At 49.0% G+C, this 22,612-nt stretch overlaps 2 protein-coding genes across 3 annotated transcripts; one reads left to right on the top strand and one right to left on the bottom strand.

The window, feature by feature from the left end:
- Positions 1 to 3,753: 3,753 nt before the first annotated feature.
- Positions 3,754 to 13,948, bottom strand: LOC102453775 (6-pyruvoyl tetrahydrobiopterin synthase-like). The gene is made up of 6 exons (XM_075909440.1): positions 13,779 to 13,948; positions 10,324 to 10,403; positions 8,596 to 8,618; positions 4,843 to 4,899; positions 4,307 to 4,377; positions 3,754 to 4,068 (listed from the first exon to the last, which is right to left on the bottom strand). Exons 1-6 carry the CDS (start codon positions 13,862 to 13,864, stop codon positions 3,927 to 3,929), a joined length of 459 nt encoding a protein of 152 aa, XP_075765555.1. The 5' UTR covers positions 13,865 to 13,948; the 3' UTR covers positions 3,754 to 3,926.
- Positions 9,694 to 22,494, top strand: LOC102453541 (6-pyruvoyl tetrahydrobiopterin synthase-like). 2 transcript variants are annotated; one of them, XM_075909435.1, is made up of 8 exons: positions 9,705 to 9,814; positions 12,633 to 12,847; positions 16,159 to 16,273; positions 17,830 to 17,903; positions 18,425 to 18,447; positions 18,851 to 18,907; positions 20,657 to 20,727; positions 20,955 to 22,494. In XM_075909435.1, the coding sequence occupies exons 2-8, from the start codon at positions 12,805 to 12,807 to the stop codon at positions 21,133 to 21,135; spliced, it is 564 nt and encodes a 187-aa protein (XP_075765550.1). In that variant the 5' UTR covers positions 9,705 to 9,814; positions 12,633 to 12,804; the 3' UTR covers positions 21,136 to 22,494. The 2 variants fall into 2 exon arrangements, with proteins under 2 accessions (XP_075765551.1, XP_075765550.1); XM_075909436.1 differs by lacking the exon at positions 12,633 to 12,847 and having other exon boundaries at positions 9,694 to 9,814.
- Positions 22,495 to 22,612: the final 118 nt, after the last annotated feature.

The following is a 22,612-nucleotide window of genomic DNA, read 5'->3' as shown; positions in this document are numbered from 1 at the left end:
AAATGCCAAATGGAGGTCTGGGGCTCTTTGAAATCAATGTCTTTGTTGAGTTGAGTTCCACTTAGTAAGTGTTCAGCCTACATCTTTTGGGGATCCCTTCGGCATAGTCTTCAGACCACAGGTTGAAAACCACTGCTATGTGGTAACTGTCCCCACTGGCTGATGCCACATGTATTACTGCTTAGTCTTCACAGTGTGCACTTGATTTCTTGACTCATCCTGCAAGTTCTGCAATGCTGCAAAAGCCACTCTTGCCGCATTAAAAGCGGCAACAAACCCCAGTGACGAAATGCAGCGCTGGCTTTAAGCCTGCAACAGAGACAGCCTGAAGCAGCAGTCCTAAGGCTACATCTAGACTGCACGCCTTTTTCGACAGAGGCTTTTTCGACAGTATCTTTTGAAAAAGCCTCTGTCGAAAAAGAGCGACTAGACAACAAGAAGATTTTTCAAAAAAGTGTCTCGCTTTTTCAAAAGAGAGTGTAGACGCTCTCTTTCAAAAAAGCCGTTTTCATGCAATAGCGCCTTTTTTCGAAAGATGACTTTCGAAAAAAGGCGTTATTCCTCAGAGAATAAGGTTTACCGCATCGACAAAACCAATTTACTGTTGACAGAATGCGGCAGTAGTCTAGACGCAGGTATAGTTTTTTCGAAAAAAGGCCACTTTTTAAAAAAAAAACCTGTAGTCTACACACACCCACACATACCCAATGACATGCCCAATGCTCCTCTCCTCTCCCAGGCCACACTGACTGAAGCCTGAGCATAAGGATACCAACTCATTGCAGATCCATCAGGCTAGAGTGCACTAGAGTGGGTGGGGGGAGGTGACATGGAACTGCATGGTCAGGCCTCTGCTATTTTAAGTCCCTTGCAACAGCATACACAAGAATCAGCTGCCTCCTCTGTATCTAATTTAATCCTAACACATGACCTGACCACACATCCTGCTCCTAAAGCCAGCAGATCATTCTTTACAATGGAGACCAGGAAGCTGTCCCCATGTTCAGCTGAAACATAAGACATCTAGTTTTATGTTTACATGGCTTTGCCTATCCCTGTGGTATTCAGCCACTTTGCAAAGTTAAACAATTGGTGGGAAGTGACTGCCCAGGAAGGAGTGCTGCAGAAAGGAATCTGGGGGGTCATAGTGAACCACAAGATAAAAATGCACCAGCAGTGTGACAGTGTTGCAAAAAATACAAACATAATTCTGGGATGTATTAGCAGGAGCGTTGTGAGCAGGACACGAGAAGGCATTCTTCTGCTCTATTCTGTGCTGACTGGGCCTCAACTGGAGTACTGTGTGCAGTTCTGGACGCTACACTTCAGGAAAGATGTGGCCAAGGTGGAAAAAATCCAGAGAAGAGCAACAAAAATGATTAAAGGGCTAAAGAACATGACCTGTGAGGGAAGACTGAAAGAACCAGGCTTGTTTAGTCAGGAAAAAAGAAGATTGACAGGGGACATAACTTTCACATATCTAAAAGAAGAAGGAGTGTGAAAAAATCTTCTTCTTAGCCTCTGATGATAGGACAAGAAGCAAAAGGATTAAACTGCAGCAAGGGAGGGAGGTTTAAGTTGGACATTAGGAAAAACTTCCTAATTGCCAGGGTGGTGAAACACTGGAATAAATTGCCTAGGGAGGCTGTGGAATATCCATCACTAGAGATTTTTAAGAGCAGGTTAAATAAACATCTGTCAGGGTACGTCTACACTAGCCCTCTAGATCGATCTAGGGAGGCTAATGAGGGTGACCAGAATTGCAAAGCAAGCCTGGGATTTAAATATCCCGCGCTTGATTTGCATGTTCCCGGCCGGTCGCCATTTTAGAAATTGACTAGCCCGAAGTAACTGCCCGCGTCTACACGCTGTAGCGAAATGGGATTCCGAATTAAAGCCTTAAATTAAATTAGCTGGTATTCCTCCTGCAATGAGATTTACCAGCTAATTCGACTTAGGGATTTAACTCGGAATTCCGTTTCACTGCTGTGTGTAGACACAGGCAGTTACTTCGGGCTAGTCAATTTCTAAAATGGCGACAGGCCAGGAACATGCAAATCAAGCGCAGGATATTTTAATGCCAGGCTTGATTTGCAATTCTGGTCACCCTCATTAGCCTCCCTAGATCGATCTAGAGGGCTAGTGTAGACGTACCCTCACGGAGGAGGGCAGGGGACTGGACTTGATGATCTCTCAAGGTTCCTTCCAGGTCTATGTTTTCTCCTTCTCCTAGCCAGCTCTGCACTACCAAAAGACTAAGGCACACAGAAAAGGAGCAGACAGCCTAAAATGATATTTGATATCTACCATATGAGTTGACTGTACATGAGTGTGTCTGTCTGTTTGTTCAAGAACTTCTACATGGTAAGAGCTAGGACCACCAAATTTGGTATGCAGCTTCCTCTTATCATAACTTAAACCAAGGTAAGGATTTGGTTGTGCCAAGAAAATGGGATGTGCCTGGAATGGGATTGCTTCTCATAAACCGGAAAGCAGGGGGAGGGGGAGGCTCTCCTATATAATGACCACATGCAGGCAGCAGGGGATATGGAATGGAAATCAGCAACAGTTATACTGTATAATGACCACAGGAGGCAGCAAAGGTCCAGAGATGGGGACCAGATAAGCCATAACCTCATTTGGGCAGCAGGGGGCAGGGTGGATAATGGGAAAGGAAAAATGGGATGTGCCTGGAATGGGATTGCTTCTTAGAAAACCATACAGAAGAGACAGAATCACCAGGCAGGTGAAAGGGGCTGGCTGGGGCATGCCCCCCCCCCATTAGGGACTGCCCCCATCCCTCCACCCTCCCCCAGATTCATATTGGGACATTGCTGGCTATTCCCTTTTGCCAGGGAGTGAGGGGGAAATGCACAGTTTGCTGCATTCCTCATCCTGGCTGGAGAATGTAGGGGGCAGACTTTGGAGAAAACACACACACACACACACACACACACACACGCACACCCCTACCTTGCCCAGGGCCCCTGACTTCCAACTCCCATGCCTCCTGTTCCCTGCCCTAAGAAAAGTTGGGTAAATGTGCTAGTTGTAAATAATCAGCAGTGCAATAAAGAAACACGTGACTCTACCATCAACTTCTCCATCAACAGAAACAACCAACTAGACCCTGAATTCTGGCTAACTACTCAAGTCAAAATAAGTAACAGTTTTTTCCTTTCATCTTCAGCCCTGCTTCCTCCCTTCACTATAGTTTGGCATGCAGCAGGCTGGCATGCACTAGAAAAACTTTATCATCAGCACAATAAAGCAAACAAACTGATTCTCTGACCTTGTGGTTTATAGCAGTCAGTTTTCACGAAATCCTAAGTCGTCTTAGATCAAAGTGTTACTGAGAGCCAGCCTTGGCATAAGAGAAACAAAACAAAAAGCAGTTATGATCGCCAGTACCACCAATCTCTTATCTTACAAATCTGCAGGAAGAAGCAGACTTGCAGCAATAACAAGAAGAAAAGTCATTTCTCAGTCTCCCCTTCCTCAACAAAAAAATATTCCATGGCCATTAAAAATCCACAATCAAATCCTAGCGGAATGGGTGCATGTTTAGTTTGTACATTTCCTTGAAAGAGAGAAAAAAAGCGGCACTGCCTTACTCTAAACAGGCAGAAGGCTCAAAGGGTTTCACATCACTGTGGTGGTTTTGATTTGTGAAACTGACTATTGTGATAAAAGGCAGAGAAGAGTTTAGCAAATTCTAAGAACCCCTCATTAGCAAACAAACAAAACACCTCATTAGCTTACCACAGGAAAACTGTCTTTAATTATCTAAAAATGACCGTAGATAAAAAATAAACATTCTCCAAAATCACTATGTGACACAGATAACACTGGGAGGGGGTTCAATAATCCATTGATACACCGATTCAATTAATTCCTCAGAAGTTTGTGATCAGCTGAATTGAGTTTCATTTCTCAGATGTCGTCTCTTCCCCTTTGTACACAACGATGTTCTGATCCGTTTCATACACTTTGACTTTATAAAGAGCCCCTGCGGGCAGACGCTTCTGGAGGTTTTCCCAGATGTATACTGCCACATTCTCAGTTGTGCTGCAGGGAAACCAGAGCTGAAGTTAAACACGGCACAGTCACGGCAGGCTAATTTCTTGTACATGTGACATTACACATGGATAATGATGGATGGCAGGGAGAGATGCTGGGCAGGCAGTTGATCAACTTCTGGAGAATTAATGGAGTTGAAACTGGTGCCAGACAATATACAAGGCACCCATTATTACCCATAAAACATCATAGGCTGGACTCTGGCACCAATTCTAACTCTACCCACCTGACAACATCAGCAAAGTAAGGCACGTCTTTATCCAGGTTCTTGTGGTCAAGAGGCTCCATGATAGCTTCCTGAGGGCAGAGAGGAAAGACACTGGCAGCTGCATCCACAGGGCAGGTCAAGGGGACACAATGAATGGCAGGTTCTAATCGTGCTGCAGGGATTTAGGAAGGGCCCTGCTGTGTCTGCGGAGCAACTCCAGACACTCACGCTGGAACAGAGATATCCCTGGGGCCCATGCTGGCCTTCTCCTGAGAGGTCCTAGCTACCTAGAGTTTAGAGGAAGATACCATGGCAGCACCATCAGAGGGAGACAACAACAGGCTGTGCAATGGGTGAAAGGATGTCAAAGACCTTGTACATCACAGGCCAGTGTGGGAACCAGCAGGGGCACTGCCCTGAAGTGTTTTTATCTCCTGAACCATTCCCTAATTCCACACTGACCAATATCTACTCCCTGCTTCCCCATGCCTTCACTGGACCATTGTGTCATTGCTGAATCCCATGGGAGAGCTCCGTGAGCACAGCCTTATTACCTGCATGTACGCTTTCAGGTCTGTCAGGTTTATAACCATTCCTGAGGTGGGATCAATCTACAAGGCAAAGAGCAAAGGCAGATTAGATGCAATCTACTAACCCTCACTACCCAGTTGAGTTACCAATCCCACCAAAAGCTTCAGCCAGCACAAACCCAGACCACCTGGTGTCGATAGCTTCCAAAATGGGCATTCAGGAATCCTGACCAAGTTGAAAAATTTCTCTCTGCCATCAGATGCTGTCTGAGCTTCAGCACCACTTACATAAGGTAATGAAGAACACACCCTAATGGCTAAAGATGGAGCATCAACAACTCTCAAGAGACCAGCGAAGTTCATAATGTCTACAGCAGGAAGAAAGCTCCTGCAACGTGATCATTAAGAATGCTTGGGCAGTGACCATCAGCCATACAGAGAAGCAGCACAGTAGGCAGGAACAAGAGTGTGATCAGTTGTTTCACCAACCTGACACACAACTGGTAGCTAGCATGGGTCAGGCACAAACCATGAGTAAGGGTGTGACCTAGCCACAGTGCACAGGCAATATGCTTTTCGCCCAAATGAACTGCTGTTCTGCAGGTTGATGGCCATGGTCCACCAAGCTGGGACTGTCTAGCAGGAACCTCTATCTGCAAGAAGATGGGGATGGACCACTCGAAATTGCCCAGTTCCATTCATTCCCTCAGAAGCATCTAGCTTTGGCTCTGTCAGAGGCAAAGAAACTGCATGAGATGGATCATTTGTCTGACCCAGGATAGCCGTTCTTTTGTTCATTCCAACAATCAGCCACCACAGAATTAAGAGCAACTGTTCTGTGGCCTACATCTCCTGGGAACAATTTAATTGAGACCTAAGCCCAGGACTGTGGCCTCCCACCATTCTGCAGGAGCACAGAGTCCTATGAAACAAGCCCTGCAATGAGAATTGTTCTGCTCTGATGCACAACTGGCTTTTCTATTTCCATGTGGTCAGAAAAACTTGCACTCAGCAGCTTACAGTTGTACCAGCATAAGGAGCACAGGGAATTTGGCTGATGGGTTTCCAAGGAGGACTGGGAAAGTGTGTATGTGTGTGCAGGGGTTAATATTTATGGCTGGTTTAAACAGGACAGGGTATTAAAGTCTGAGTGAGAAATTTTTTTTTCAGTTCCTACAGAATGTGTATCCTCCAAAACAGGGAACGTCTCAACAGGATATACAGTCCTGAATCAGACCGCACAGGGATTGTTCTATAACAGTCATCTGTATCTCTAAAGACCATCAAGCTCTGTGGTACACAATGTCTCTGATAGTATCATGTGATTCTCTGTTTCACAACACAGTGTGTGAGAATTATGAAAAACCCTCTAATTGTTTTCAGACATCTCAGGGCTGATGGATTAATTACAGTAGGCTTGGATCTAGGGAATTAACTGGGTAGTTAATGGGCAGTTCAGTGTTGACAAACTTTTGAATATGCTCCATAAATGGTTGTACTATATCAGTGTTTCTCAACCCGTGGTATGAGTACCCTCAGGGTTACTTGAGAGAAATCTGGGGGGTATGTCAACACAACTGAAATTTGGAGAAAACTGAATTTTTGTTTTAAGTTTTACAGCACTTTATTATTTTTGTACTTTTTACACCCAAAAATTTCATCGCCCACCCGGCTATGATTAAGTTGTTTAAACAAACATGTTGCAGTGGTAGAAAAAATGTTTGTGTGTCTGAAAACTGTAGGTACTGGGGGTAGTTATAATATTTTTTAAAAAAGGGGTACTTTATAAAAAAAGGTTGGGAAACACTGTACTATATGGAGCACTGAAGTTGTGTAGTGGTAAAAATCCACCTTGAAAGCGAGTTTATTCAATGCATGGGAATAACACAGTAAAACAAAATAAAAGTAAAGGATGTCAGGCAGGGGTGAAAGTCACTTAAATTTCTTACAGATACTGAACTAACACAACCCACCCCTCTTGGGGGAGGCTTTAAGATGGGGATGGAGGGTGGCGATAAATTTCTTACAGGTACTATTGTATCACCACCCTCCATCCCCATCTTAAAGCTTCCCCCAAGGGGGGTGGGTTGTGATAGGACAGTACCTGTAAGAAATGTACATGTGAGGTGGAGCGCGGGGGGCTCAGGGCAGAAGGTTGGGGGTATGAGGAAGGTCTCTGGCAGAGGGGTATGAGGAGAAGGTGATAGGGGCTAGGGGACTCCAACCAGAGGGATGTGGGAGGTGCAGGATTCAAGGCAGGGGGCTCAGGGCAAGGGGGTATAGTGGTGAGTATGGGGGGGAGGGCACTATTATGGGAGGCTGGGGAGGCTTCCAGACACACTTACCCAGTCACTGTGGTTTTTTTCCCTTCTTGCTGTGACTAGGGAGCAAGGGGAAAGTGCAAAGCCTGCTGTGTTCCTCCTCTGTCCCTCCCCGTACATAACAGCCCAGTACTCAAAACAATGATCTGTGAATAGTCTTGTTCTTCCTGTAAGCCTGGACTATGATTGGTCCTACCATGACATGTGACCAGGTCACCAACTCATTTTGGATGTGGTATTTTTCCCTGGGGGTGTGAAAGGGTTGAAGGATTCCTGCGTTGGGCAAAATCTATTTATAGGCAGGGAACCAAACAAGAGGAAGTTAGCCAAGATACCCCTACTTACCACCCAGATGACTCCTGGAAAAATCTAAGACTGAACAGGGGAAGGACTGTGCCCAAGCTAACGTGTCAGAAAAGATTATTAGAACCACTGTTCCCTTGTAAGCTGTGAACTTGGATGGCCACCCACCCAATTCATTAGCAGAATGCCCAGTCATCCACAGACAGCAGCATGTATTTCTCCTACTGGTACACATCTACACATGTGTCACTGCACATAATAACATTTATTCCACACATGGATGAAAAAAATTGAGAGAGAACATTGATTAGAACTACTGTTAGGGTAAGGAATTGCACAATGTAACAAGTTTCTTAAAAGCATTAAACATAGCTGGCATGTTTTGTTTTATTTAGCTTAGTAACTTAGTTAGATCTGTCTGTTATCACTCACAACTATTTAAATCCCACTTTTTGTATTTCATAAAATCAGCTTTGTTTATTATTAAACCCAGTGTAAATAAGTAACCCAGTGTCAATAATTGTTACCTGTGAGACAACAGCTGTTCATTTATCTCTTTCATTGACAAAGGGAGAGAGAACAACTTATGAGCTTACGTAACCCACGCACCTAGTGTGGTTACTGAACAATACAAGTGGTACCTAGACCACAGCAACAGTTAAGATCAAGAGACCTCTACAGCAGGGGCTGGGAGCCAGCTGGTTTTTAGCTCAGAGGGTAGAGGCTCCTATACTCTGCTTCAGAGGGCCCAGGTTCAAATCCACCCAGTGGCAGGTTACACTTGCTCTGTATAAAACTATGCAGATTAAGACAGATTTATTAGACTTTCTGGTCCCATTGGGGTTGGGCACCTGGGTGCTGCATCAATTCCCTGTGACTGTGCCTTCCCAGAGCCGAGCTGTTCTTGGTGTCTGTGTTGCCTTGCTGTGGGCTGGGAGAGAGCAGAGCTTCTGGCTCAGCAGGAAAGGGCCCCCCAGAGAGCAGACAGCCCGGCTCAGTGGTATGATCAGCCCATCAGGTGACAACCTCAAGGGGATCTCTGTGACACAACCTGTCACAGGTGGTTTTATTGAAAGATCTGAAGAATCCGCATATGGAAACCACACACTGATACGTCCAAAGAAGGAAGGAAAGGAGGAATGATTGCACTTACCTCTCCACGCACAGTCACTACAACTAGAGGAAGAAAAACACCAAGTCATCAGTGAGATCCAATATACACAAAAACAAATCACATGAGTAGCACAGCATTAATCGGCCCCAGGAGGTGGGTTAGTGGGTTAATGACAGCAGAAGTGTTACTGTTTAAAGCAACATCCCCAATAAAAATGGTAACTCATTCTACAGTAATTGTGATTCTTCAAGCTGGACATGAAATTGGATTCTTTAGGTCAACAGTGTCTACTGGGACTGTGCCTGCAGCTGCAAGTATAAAGATTTCACAGCCGAGTCTTACCAAAACTGGCCTCTGATCTGGAAACTTCTACCTCGGAATGGTATCTTGTATATGCAAGGACTGTAGCAGTCCAACAAATGTCAGATACATGGACACTCCTCAAACCAGCCACAGGGGGTGCCTGAGTTCTAACGGAATGAGCTCTAAAGTGGCTAGGTGGTCTGACTTGGCTAACCCATAACGTGTCTTGATACACTTGGTGATCCACTTAGATCAAGGCCTGCAGTCTGCAGGCCACACAGGGTTTGTCAGGGTTAGTTGCTGGCGGGCCACCAGATGGTTTGTTTATCTAGTGTATGCTTGCAGCTCCCAGTGGGCCTGGTTCTGCACCACTTCCTGAAGCTCCCATTGGCTAAGAATGGAGAACTACAGCCACTGGGAGCTGCAAGGAGCCCTGCCCATGGACGCTCACGTAAACAAACCATCTGGCAATCCAATGGTGGCTAACCTTGATGAACTGTGTGTTGGCCCCTGACTTGGATAATCTGTGAGGATACATGTTGCTCTTTATATCTGGCCGCAAACACATAGGCATGTTCCCAAGTGATTCTGTTCTGTTTACAAAGACAGGGCCCTTACTATATCAGGTACATGAAATCTAGTTACTTCCAGGGTTGAGTGAGGCTTGGGGAAGAAAATAGGCTGATGAATGGATTAGTCCCTACTACTAGACAGCCTCAGGCAGAAACTTAAAGAGTGACATTGTCCTTATGAATCACTATACAAGGAGGACGTGTCACGAGGGCCACAATCTCTCTCACCCTATAAACTATTGCCGTAGCAATCAGAAAGGCAGAGCTGGTACAGAGAACACTACCAGAGGGGCCTATCAGCGCTTCTAATACTCTAATACTGTTGTTCCAAGAGAGAGGGGACTCTTGAGGAGGAAACATCCATAAGGCTTGGGATAGATACAGTAAGTGCCTGACGTATCCTTGAAAAACGGTATTGAATTAAGTTTACATATCTTCGGAGTCCAGTGTATTAAATGCAAATGTTCTGTGTTCTTGTGGGCCAGGCTTGTATATAACATTCCTGGAAGGGAAGATTTGAGGAGAACCTTGGACCTAAGCTCCCTGTAAGCTGCATGGCTGTGCAGCCTAATTAGCTCTGGTCCAGTGCTCAATAAACCTGCCCAAAGTGGGGACCTGCCAGCCAGAGAACAGCCCCACACCCAACCCAACTTCCAGCCCGACAATGGGAGCTGCAGAGTCGGCACTCAGGGGGAAGTGTGTGCGGAGTCACAAGGACAGTACTGGCCACTTCCAGAAGCGGAATGGAGCGAGGGTGGGCAGGAAGCCCTTTAAATTGCCCAAGCACTGGGAAATTGCCCCCTTTCCTTCCCCCGTCAGTGGGCCTGATCTTACAAACATGAGAACTAATTCTCTCTGGGGCTGCATGAATAAAGGCCAGTCAGGCTCTCACCTTTATAGTTGTGTCCATGTCCATTTGGATTGTTGCATTTCCCAAAGAGTTTCAGGTTTTCTTCATCACTCAGGGACTTACTGTAAAAAATGAAAAATTGTATTTGAAGGCCAATTACAAACATTTGTGTTTTTATTTAAACTGGAATTGTTTTTTTAGCTGATCTCCTTTGTAGATATGCCAAAAGAAACATTTCAGTCAGAGATTCTCCCTTCTCAGGTTCTGTACATACTGCCTGAGTCAGTCTAGGTCCTGGGTATGCAAAATTTGCTCTCCACTCCCCTAAGTGTGTGATCTCATTTTTCAATGGACCAAGACATTACTCTTGTCTACATAGGATGCCCTGAAAAGGAGGTGGTGAATTCTTTAAAATTCCATGTAATTATTTTTTAAAAAAGCTTGTAAATTACTGTTTGTACTAATGATCCAACAGAAAAATCAATTGTAGTCACTTTCTCCTTTTGTAAACAGGTGGAATAGACTGGGAAAGTACTATTAATGTTTTGTAACTCTGTTATAATGAACTTTCATAAATATTTTGGCTTTCTCTACTGACTCTACAAAGCATGACTGGCTAAAGAAATGTCATTGGAGAGTTGAAAGAGCCCAGTTAAAGAGATTGGGGTCTGTTACTTTGGATGTTGCTGATTGTTTTGTTGTTGCATCCTGACCTCTCATTACTGTGTTCTGCTGCCAAGAGTCCACTCCTACTGTGAAAAGATATCAGAGTTTGAAACACCACAAGAATTCCAGCTGTTTACAAAAGGGACCCAGTGTCTGGCAGAATCACTTAGTTTCTGAACATAAACATTTGCAGGCTGAAGTCTTTAGGAGTGTTGAGATATTTAAGGAGAAAACATTGGGGTCATGACTAAGTTTATTGCCACCCCTTCAGACTTCCATGTAGTACCAACAACTCTACCAGAGGATGCAAATAGGTGGTGATCACCAGGCAGGACACATTTGCAACATGTGACTCTCATTTTATGTGAAAACCAGAAAGCACCACTTACCAAGTTCCCTTTGCTTCAGGCAAACAGGGAATTAGACAAGATTCTGGTTAGATCAGATATGCCTGCAGCATAGTCTTGAAACTAACCAGAGTCTTGTCCCAATTTCACTCTGAGGTTGTTTAAAAATGCTCCTGTTTAGGAGGGCAGGCTGGAGAAAGAAAGGTGAGTTAGTCCTTTTTTTCTGCCCCTCTCTCCACTCACACAGCCTCCATCAGCAGAATTTTCTGTGCTCTGATCAGCTTCACTGCTGCTGTTCTCCAGGTATCAGTGGTATTGAATCTGAACTGACTTGCATCAACTTCATTTTTGATGGTCCGAGTGAGGGGTAGTGAACACAAATCCACGCTAAGCATTATTTGGGCATGTGGTACAGGGGGAGAAGAGAACCAAAGAAATGAGGTGAGAATTCTGCACTCACGACAGCAAGGGGGGAAGAGAGGCAGGAAGAAGCCCCCAAAAGTGGGCAAAAGGAAATGAGCAAAAGGAGGTATGAGCAAGGGGATGAAGAAAACACAGGGATTACATTATTTTCCTTCCCTTCACCTAATCTTTGACACTTCTAACAATAAGAACGGCCATACTGGGTCAGACCAACCGTCCATCTAGCCCAGTAACCTGTCTTCTGACAGTGGTCTAAGCCAGGTGCCCGAGAGGGAAAGAATAGAACAGGTGACCATCAAGTGATCCCTCCCGTCACCCATTCCCAGCTTCTCACAAACAGAGGCTAGAGACACCATTCCTATTAGGGATCATTAAATACAAATCATTTAATACAATAACCATGTAACTGCTAAAAATTCTTTTCAGTTATACAGTTCCACGCACTGTGGGCTCTACAGTATAAAGCTTTATACTGCAGAGACCACAGCGAAACCTTCCCAGGAGTAGAGTTGGTAACCCTTGCCTGTTTGATTCTTGGGCACTTCACTGTCCGGCCACAGCGAAACCGCCTCCCTGGGAGCCAGCTACATTTAACCAATACCATTAAGTGATAAGCATACATTTATTCATGGAGGATCAGTCTTAGGGATATTAGAGTTTAACCAATTAACCATTTATCCAGTAAGCATCCACTTATCAGGTAAATGGTTAATCTCGAACATCCCTAGGATCTACCTCCCAATGAATTTATCTAGCTCTTTTTTGAACCCTGTTATAGACTTTAACAAGACTATAATAATAACAATGAGCAGAACTGTAAGCTCTTTGAGGCAGGGACTGGACTGTTTTCCTATGTGTATATACCACAATAGACTCACAGTCTTTAAGGCCTCTAAGTGCTACTGCATCACCTAGGCTGCTAACACATGGGCTGTTGAAAAGGGAGCAACACCTGAGAGAGCGAGGCACAGCAATGAAAGTGCCACTAACTGCATCCTGAGATCGTCTCGGTCTCCCTTTCGTACGGTGTGAGCTCTTAGACACCGGGACAGTCTGGATTTTGGATGTCACTAAGCACATTACCAGGATGGAGCAAATAGCTCTCCTGGCCCAATGGGATAGGAACTCAGGTAAGAACCAGGGACAGCTCCCTCAGGACAACTAATCCCTCCCAGCCCAACACACAGGAGATTTCTAACCCAAATCCATGGAGCTAGCAGGGTCTCTCCCCCAGGCCTCTCAGCCTGCTGCTGGCAGCTGCTGGGTACTGCTGGTAGCTTGGCAATGACTGAACCCTCCCCCCCAACCAAGCATGATGGGGAGGCACCCAGGGTCCCAACATGACCTAGCATGATGGAGGTCGGGGGGGGGGGGTCTCCTGGGTCCCCCTTATGACCAACCACAGTGCAGGTGGTGGGGGAAGGGAGATTCCGTCGTGAGCCAACAGGAAGGGGGTGGGAGTCCCCCCATGAGCCAGTTCAGTGCAGGGAGGGGTCTTCCCGTGAGCCAGCTCAATGCAGGTAGGTGGGGGTCCCTCAAGAGCCAACATGAAGGGGATGGGGGGTCCCTCGGGACTCTCCCCAGGAGTCAGCTCAGTGCAGGTGGGGGGGTTCCCGTGACGTAGCTCAGTGCAGGTGGGGGGGTTCCCGTGACGTAGCTCAGTGCAAGTGGGGGGGTTCCCGTGACGTAGCTCAGTGCAGGTGGGGGGGTACCCGTGACGTAGCTCAGTGCAGGTGGGGGGGTTCCCGTGACGTAGCTCAGTGCAGGTGGGGGGGTACCCGTGACGTAGCTCAGTGCAAGTGGGGGGGTTCCTGTGACGTAGCTCAGTGCAGGTGGGGGGGTACCCGTGACGTAGCTCAGTGCAGGTGGGGGGGTTCCCGTGACGTAGCTCAGTGCAGGTGGGGGGGGGTTCCCCGTGGCCCAGCTCAGTGCAGGTGGGGGGGTTCCCGTGACGTAGCTCAGTGCAAGTAGGGGGGTTCCCGTGACGTAGCTCAGTGCAGGTGGGGGGGGTCCCCGTGGCCCAGCAGGGCGCGGGGGGGGGGCAGCGAGCCGGCCCCTCACCTGTGCAGCCGGTGGCAGGCGCTGAAGCTGAGGCAGCGCGAGACGCGCGCGGTGCGGGCCGGGGCCCCGGCGGGGGGAGGCGGCATCGCACGGCCGGGGGGGGGTCGCGGCGGGGATCCCGGGCCCCGCTCGGCGCCTGCGCAGGGAGGGCCCCGCCCCCTGCACTCGGGGCCCGCCTACTCCGCGGCCCTGTCCCCGGCGGGGGGGGAACCCCGCGCCTCTGGCCCCGCCCCCTGCACTGGGGTCTCGCCGAGCTCCCGCCCCATCCCTGCAGGCGGGCACCCCCGCGTCGTCTTTTGGACCCGCCCAGTGCACCTCTGGCCCCGCCCCCTGTGCCCGGGGGACTGCCCCCCCCCAGCTCTGCCCCCTGTGCCTGGGGGACTGCCCCCCCCGCCCCGCCCCCTGTGCCTGGGGGACTGCCCCCCCGGCTCCGCCCCCTGTGCCTGGGGGACTGCCCCCCCGGCTCCGCCCCCTGTGCCTGGGGGACTGCCCCCCCCTCTGTCCCCTGTGCCTGGGGGACTGCCCCCCCCGCCCCGCCCCCTGTGCCTGGGGGACTGCCCCCCCGGCTCCGCCCCCTGTGCCTGGGGGACTGCCCCCCCCTCTGTCCCCTGTGCCTGGGGGACTGCCCCCCCCGCCCCGCCCCCTGTGCCTGGGGGACTGCCCCCCCAGCTCCGCCCCCTGTGCCTGGGGGACAGCCCCCCCCAGCTCCGCCCCCTGTGCCTGGGGGACAGCCCCCCCAGCTCCGCCCCCTGTGCCTGGGGGACTGCCCCCCCCTCTGTCCCCTGTGCCTGGGGGACTGCCCCCCCCGCCCCGCCCCCTGTGCCTGGGGGACTGCCCCCCCAGCTCCGCCCCCTGTGCCTGGGGGACAGCCCCCCCCAGCTCTGCCCCCTGTGCCTGGGGGACAGCCCCCCCCAGCTCTGCCCCCTGTGCCTGGGGGACAGCCCCCCCCAGCTCTGCCCCCTGCAATTGGGGGCCTCTGGCCCCACCTCTTGTGCTCAGTGACCCCCCTTGCCCTACCTTCTGCACCCTGGGGGAACCCACTCCTGCCCTGCCTCCTTCCTAGCCCCAGCCCCATCCCGTCAGACATGCCCTTCACCTCCCTCTCCTGCACACCTAAGTGACCCTGGTCCTGGCCCCAGGGACCCCGCACTCCATTTCCTGCCTCCTTGAGACCCCTGTCCTCACCCCATTACCTGTGCCACTCGGGCAGTTGTTCCTGCCACACACCAGACCTTCAGAGATCCGACATCTCCAAACCGGCATTCAAAGGAGCGCTTATGTCCCCCCTGCCATTGTCTGGGGTGGGAGGGCTGTCCTATTTATAAATGTTTCTCTCCCCCTTGCTGCTGTGTGAAAGAGCCACACAACAGGGGAAACTGATGCTAACCACAGCACCTGCACAAAGTGTCAGTAACACACTGAAAACAGAGGGGAACATGTTTTTCCTCTGATCTCTCTTGAGTTACAGGAGCCCCCGGTTGGGACTTGTAACAACATCCAAGTCAAAACGTTCAAACAAAGCATGATTTCAGGTTGACGGTGTCCTTTGTGTTTTCCAGCAGGGCTGTCGGCCAGGGTGCACCCTTTCACAGAATCACAGAATCATAGAACTGGAAGAGACCTCAGAAGGTCATCAAGTCCAGCCCCCTGCTTCACCCATACCTAAAGCTACTATAGTAGAACCTCAGCGTTACGGACCCCTCAGTTATGGAGGTTACTCATAACAGTGAACTGTTCTTAATTTTCATTCCTCCCACACCACGGATTTTGTTATGGTTCTCATCCCAGAGTGCTCCATTAAAACCCCTTTTATGCAGAGAAATACTTTGGCCAGGAGTGTATTTAATGCATTTTTCCTGTTAGCTATTACAGCATTTTGGGGATGATACCCATTCTGGAGTTGAGCTGTCAGGGAAAAGGGTTATGCCTCCAAGCCAGCCCCCAAAGATCTCCTCCAAGCCATGTGCTCGACGCAGCTCATGGTAATGGAATGGTGGCTGTTCACACAGTGAATGTCTCGTCAGTGATAGCTGCACAGCCTCCTTTGAGTTCACATCAGGCACCAGACCTTTCTATTTGCTGACTTCCTGAAGCTCCAGATGGTCCTAAAGCATCCATCTGTCATGGCAAACGTCCTGTCAGTGCCTTTACACAAGCCACAGCTCAATGCTGGGTTAGACCCAAGTGGAACTATGCTTCATTACAGTCAATCCAGCCGCTGGCCCAGCAATGTAATTGATTGGTTCCTCTCTCTGCCTTAGCTCTGTTGCTCCTACAAACACATTGTGCTGTGGGTCAACCACATGACAGCCTGCTGGTATTTATTTAACAAGTGGTCCCAAAACCTTTCTGTTCAGTGCTGCTTTTCCTTTTCCCGCAGACTGCCTGACTTCAGTAATGCAGACCTCAGCTCCAGCTCTGAAGCCAACCTCCCCTGTGAGAACTGCTGCTTTCTCCAGGACTGATATGTTTAGTGCTTCCCACAGACTGGCCTGGTAACTAGCTCTCTATATTGTATGACTTAGACAGTTGGTGCAAACTGCTGGAGCGAGCCGTGTTCTCAGCCCTTGACTGGTGATCAGTCCCAGGCAACTGGGAGGCAGAATGTTGTGCCGGCTTGACCCGGCACTAGCTAAGATATTTTGTTGGGAGAGGGCAGTGAGCAGCACACACAGGAGAGCTGACAGCCTGAGGGGCCTGGGCAACGGGAGTGGAACTCCTGGAAGGGGTGGGGCCTCACGTAGATGGGGAGGGGCCAGAGGTAGCCAGCCTTCCATGCCGTCCACGGTGCAGCACCTCCCCTTGCCCAACCCTTAGAAGGCTTTGAGCTTCCAGGAGTGTGCGGCACAGGGCTCCAGTGGTGAGTTAAAGGGACCCAGGACTCTGATCGCCGCAAGCTGCAGTTTGGAGCCCTGGGCCCCTTTGAATCGCAGTTGCCCCCTTTGCCCTCCCTCCCGGTGGACCCGGGCACACAGCTTTGCTAGTGAGGGAGCTGGATGCTTCTGTGTTCACTCTTTGTTAGTTAAAGGATCGAAAATGTTCATGAGCCTATTACACTGCCGCTAATGTAGTCGGAGACAAAACTGCTTTCTCTTGACTTTGACGTCCCCAGGCCGTGATGCTGGACTGTGTACAGCTCCTTTAAATCCCGGCAGTGTGACGCCTCTGGCACACAGCTCAGAGATTCCCTTACTCCACTCCCCTGCTGGGAGCCCCGTCTAATGTCTCCTTCAGAGCAGCTGACCAGATGCACTGAAAAGCCACTCGGAAGATTTAAAGTGGATCCCTTTGGGTACTGCCACGGGCATTAGTCACTGTGGCAGCAGTGCTGCTGCTAGTCATCTCTCTGCTTCTCCCTCGAACCTTCTATGATGCCACTTGTGCATGAAACTCCTCTGTACTGATGTATGAGGCCACTGCCCTCTCTGCTGTCACGTCCTTCTGCAGGAGTGACTTTATCAGGAACTAGCTACGTCATCTGCTTCTTTATTACATTTCTCATGGCCTCTGCTCACCTAAGCTGATGACAGCATCTACTGTTGGCAGGGAAGGGACATGGCATAAGGACATTTCAAAAGAAACTGGAGACTGGCATGGAAGGAACACCAGGGGGATGAATTGTGGGGAAAGGAGACTCTAGTGTGATGGTAGTTTTGAGTTTGTTTGTTATACCTGGTTTCAGAGGGGTAGCCATGTTAGTCTGTTTCAGCAGAGGGACACTTTTAATGACTAACACATTTCCCTTGTCTGTGGGGCTTATCTTTCAGACTAAGCAGCATCCCCCTGTGTGACTCTTGATCATACAGAGTCCCTGCTCCATGTAACGCAGAGTTATCACTTAACTGCTGGTCTTTGCCTGTGGCTAGTTTTTGTCTCCTGTACAGGATACAGAGAGGGGGATATAAAGGCCATTCATTGCAGGCCATTCTGTCAGCTGCAAACACAGGACAAGGGTTCAGATGGTCCATTGGTTTGATCTGCTGCAGAAAATCCTTGGTTTCCTACCTCTGTTGGTTATTGCCTCACACGTTCAGTGTTTGTTTCTTTTCAGCAAATCACTGAGTGATGCAGAAAATAAGAAACTCTTTGGGATCTGCAACCAGTGTCATGGGCACAACTATACAGGTGAGAGGCCGCCTGTTGGCACGTTCTGCATATTCCCTCAGCTCAGCTCAGGATCCACTCATTCCGCAGATCAAAGTGAAATGGGAGTCTGCCTTTATGTTCTCAGTTGTGTCATGCACATGGTGTTGAGTTAACTGATGAAGAGCCCACAGCATCACTCAGACTACACACCCGGCTTCAAACTCAGCTGTAGGGCAGAAGGGACAATGAGTCTGGATTACATCTGAATTGCCTTCTGACCAGCGGTCTGAGGCCCCAAGAAAGCCAAGAATAGAAGCCTGCTTTGATCAACAGGATTAGCTAGCTAGTGACTTTTTAGCTGGAATGTTTTCAGCAGCCAAATTTTATTTCCCCAAAACTTTGAGCATCAGGCTTTATTCCTGGCTTAAAGTTGTTTTCTGTTGCCTCCCTCCTTGCTGTCACCTTTTCATTCACCCCACCTCAGTAAAGCTAGAGTTGATTTGTGTGGATCTTGCCTGTGGGGCCAATAATGTGACTTGGGTTTTGTTTTGTTTTTCCAGTGGTGGTGACCGTGTGTGGAGAAGTAAGTGCAGCAAAGCGTGGGTTTGGGTCAGGCCAGGGCATCTGGCTGCACTGGTAAAGCTGACATGAGTCCTGGGGACCGTACTGAAAAGATCATTGTGGAGCAGCAAAAGACAAATGGCCCCGTCAGACTGCGGAACACCAGTCACCTAAGTGACTGATAAAGCCTCCTTGACATAATTCCTGCCCATTCCATGTAGTTTTGGGGTCATGTGGCCTTTGTGCCAGACCAGCCACTTTTCCCAGCTGATCATTAAACCCCAGGAAATGCTCTGCAGCCTGCTCGGGTGCTTGAATGGGACAATTTAGATGCCGTCACTATCCACAGTGGCTAATCATTGCATCCACTTATCTAGAGATGTCAGCTGTGTGTGTGATTTCCTTTCCTGTGATTTGCCCTGCAGATTGAACCTGCCACAGGGATGGTTATAAATCTGAGAGACCTGAAAGAGTACATGCAGGTAACCACAAAGGACTTATGGTGCTCAGACATGGGACTCTATTACAACTATTTGATGATAGGCAGCTTTGGAAGTGGGGCAGGTGAACAGTATTTTGGGAGGTGGAGGATAGTAGCTGTCAGGGTGTAGAAGGGGAAATGTAGAGCACTGAATCAATACAATCCTGTTATGAGATTTCCCAGCCCCTGTGGATATTGGGTTTTTTTACTCCTCCCGTGCAACATGGCTACCACCCGGTTAGAGCAGGCCAATTCCAGTGAGAGGACAGGACTTTTTCTGTGTGATCAGCAAAAATAATGTGCCAGGTGTCAGAATAAGTGAGATACAAAGACCTTTGATCATAGGCTAGTCCTGGAGTTAAAATTTATGTCTGCAAAATTCACACCTCCGAACAGCATAGTTAAAGCCAACCTAACCCCGAGCGCAGAAGCCACCAGGTTGATGAAAGACTTTTCAGAGAGGTGGATGAAAGTTCAGTGACAGGAAAACCCTTTCTCTTGCTGCAGGAAGTTTCTTTGCTACAACTGTAGCATGGTAGCTGGGTCAGTGTAGCACCTGTAGCATAGACCAAGCCTAAGGGCCAGTCTACACTGAAAATGTACATTGGCGTATATCTCTCAGTGTATATCTACACTGCAGAGTTTTTCCAGAAAAACAGCTGTTTTTCCGGAAAAACTACACTTATGTCCACACTGCAATTGCATTCTTTCGACAGAAAGTCAAAAGAACTCAGGGGTTTTTCTGATAGCGGTAAACCTCTTTCAACGAGGAAGAAACCTTTTTCCGAAAGAGCTCTTTTGGAAAAAGGCGCGTGTGGACGAGGAAGAGGGTTTTTTTCCCGAAAGAAAAGGCCTCCAGGAAAAAGCACAGGTGCCCCAGTGGCCACCCCGTCCATAGTAATCACAACTTAAATGCGAGATAACGTCCAATCAGTGTGGACACTATCTTTTGAAAAAGCACATTGCTTTTTTGATGTGCTTTTGCTGTGTGGACGCTCTCTTTTGAAAGAAGTTTTTCCAGAAAATCTTTTCCAGAAAAGCTTGCAGTCTAGACATAGCCTCAGGGGTGTGAAAAATCCACACCTTGAAAGAAAGTTAAGCTGACCTGACTTCCTGGATGGGCAGCACGAGAATCCTGTAAACTGTAGAAAGACATCAAAGTGTCTGAGGTCATGTCTACACTTAAAACTCTATGGCGTCCGTGCTGCAGCTACACCACTGTAGTGCTCTAGGGGAGGCATTTACACTTGTAATGGGAGAGGTTCCCAAAAAGCAGCAGATAGGTGAGTGAAGAATTCTTCTTTCAACATAGTGCTGGCTACATCCTGGATTCGGTCGACTTAACTGTGTTTCCCGGGTATGGACTTTTCACCCCCCTCAGAGATGAACCTATGCCGATGGAACTGTTCAGTGTAGACCAGGCCTAAGCACAAGTGCAAGGCCTGTGTTCTGCTACAGTGACACCAGGCTGGCCTATGACATCCAAGCTGTGGTTTTTGGCTTCCTCTCACCAGCTGTGTCTTGCTCTAAAAGTCTCATCGTATGTTCCTACTGACACCAAATCTCTATAACTTCTCAGGATTAGAACATCTGGGATTCCCTTGCTGCATGACAGAGCCTTCCCTGGGAATTTAATTCAAGAGTCCATGGTCTCAGGGAAGGTTCCTGTGTTGGTTAGGGCCTGTCACATGCTGGACCTTTTGGGTTATACCCCAAAAATGGGGCCACCATTTCCCCTCTCTGCCCATAGGAGGCGATCACGGAGCTGCTTGACCACAAGAACCTGGATCAGGATGTGCCCTATTTTATTGATGTTGTGAGGTAAGCAGTGGGGTCTCATGGTAAAAGTGGATTTGGTGCCAGGACTGCCCCTGTATAATTTCTATAAAAATGGGCACTACTTATGTATGTCACCACACCCTCAGTTCGGAGGAACTGATCAGATAGATACGTCTTGTTGCTCTATTTCTTACTGCCTTGCAGCTGGAGCCTGGATCTAACGTGCACTTGCTGCTCCATCTCTAACTTGAGCCCTGTTTTCCCTGCAGCACAACTGAGAATGTAGCAGTGTACATCTGGGAAAACCTTCAGAAGCGCTTGCCCGCAGGGGCTCTTTATAAGGTCAAGGTGTATGAAACTGAACAAGCCGTCATTGTATACAAGGGAGAAGAGACGGCTCCGAGGGCCTCAGCATGTGACCTGAGCACACACGGCATAATCAGGGATTAGCATTGCCCACAGAAGAAATGAAGCTTTGCAATCAAGATACAATCTCCTGCACTGCAGGTAGTTCCTGTTCCTGCCTCACTAACCGTGTCCAGCCCTGGTCTCACTCTTGCCTGCTGCTGACATGTTGTGAGTGAACATTTTAAGGCTAATTTTCCCAGCCAACATAAACAACCAAGCTTATTGCAGACACTGAAATGTCCTTAGCCGGTTACTGGGGAGGCAAAGGATCATAGTGGTATAGCAGGACACTCACCTTTTGAACGCCTCCTGCTGCTGCTGTGTGGTATTGCAGTCCTTTTCTCACACCTGGTGTCCCTGTAAGGTTGTGGACCTCACTTGGCAGGTCTCCACTGGCTTGGCCCTCAAACCGAGTTACACAGTTTGGGTGACCAGGTGACACAGGCAAAATGAACCTCTTTCAGCTCAGGAAAGAATCAAACAAAACTGCTTCTCTGCTCTCACCAGGCTCTTCAGCTCCTGCTCTTTACTCTTTAAATCCAGCCCTTGGCGGGGCACCCCCGCGAGCCTTATCTCATTGCTGGGGCTTACCCCACTTCCTCAGTGGCCAGTGGGGGAACCAGGCCCATGCCCTTCGCCAGGTTCCAAACCAGGGACGCTACGAACATCAGCCACACGTGCCGCACATTTCCATTTATAGCTGCTACTTCCTTGGACCTTTTCCCACTTGGCCCCTTTATCTCCACTGCTCGCTTAAGTTTTCAGGGCCTGCCCCTGGGGCTACTGACAGAATTGCTGGGCCCCTGGGCATGGGGGGAGAGGGCACCTGAATGAGGTGGGGCCTCAGGTGGAAGGGTAGGACTGGGAGCTAGCCTTCCCCAGCCAGCCCATCAGTGCTGTGCAACCTGCATTGTGCAGGGCTCCAGCAATGATTTAAAAGGCCCAGGGGTCTGGGTGCGGTAGTGGTGGCCAGGCACCCCCTTTTGAAATCACCAAGTCCTGGAGCAGCTGTCCTTTTTGCTTCCCCCCCCCCACATCAGTGGCCCTGACTGCCCCCCAGCTTAAGTCAATGCAGCTGGAACCAAAATCTGTCCACTCTTTAAGCACCTGTGGCCAGAGGGCAGCTCCCAAACCCATCCCTCTGGTCTCTCTTCCCCCAGCCAAAGACTGACTTGCCTATGCCCAACAGCTCCTTTGATCTGAGCCAGTGGTGCTTAGATGGGCTGGCTGCATGAGGCTTCTCTAGACAGGCCCAAAGGACATACTTTCTCTACTGCTTTCCTGAAGCAGGTGTAGTAGGTCCTTGCGGTCTCCGACAGGGGGCCAGGAATGACCTGGTACACCGTTCGGGGAGGAATATTAATGACAACACTGTGTGAATAAACAGGCTTTGCAGATCGCCCTCATGGTGTCTCCTTCAGCTACTGACTCTACGGATCAGAGTACATTTAGTTGCTGAATCAGAGCAGAGCTGCAGCTGGTGTACTCCCTCGGGAGGTGACAACTGAAATACAGTAAA

The sequence above is a fragment of the Pelodiscus sinensis genome, chromosome 26 (assembly GCF_049634645.1).
Source record: "Pelodiscus sinensis isolate JC-2024 chromosome 26, ASM4963464v1, whole genome shotgun sequence".
In the NCBI taxonomy this organism is placed as follows: domain Eukaryota; kingdom Metazoa; phylum Chordata; order Testudines; family Trionychidae; genus Pelodiscus; species Pelodiscus sinensis.
This window is presented reverse-complemented; position numbering and strand designations above follow the sequence as displayed.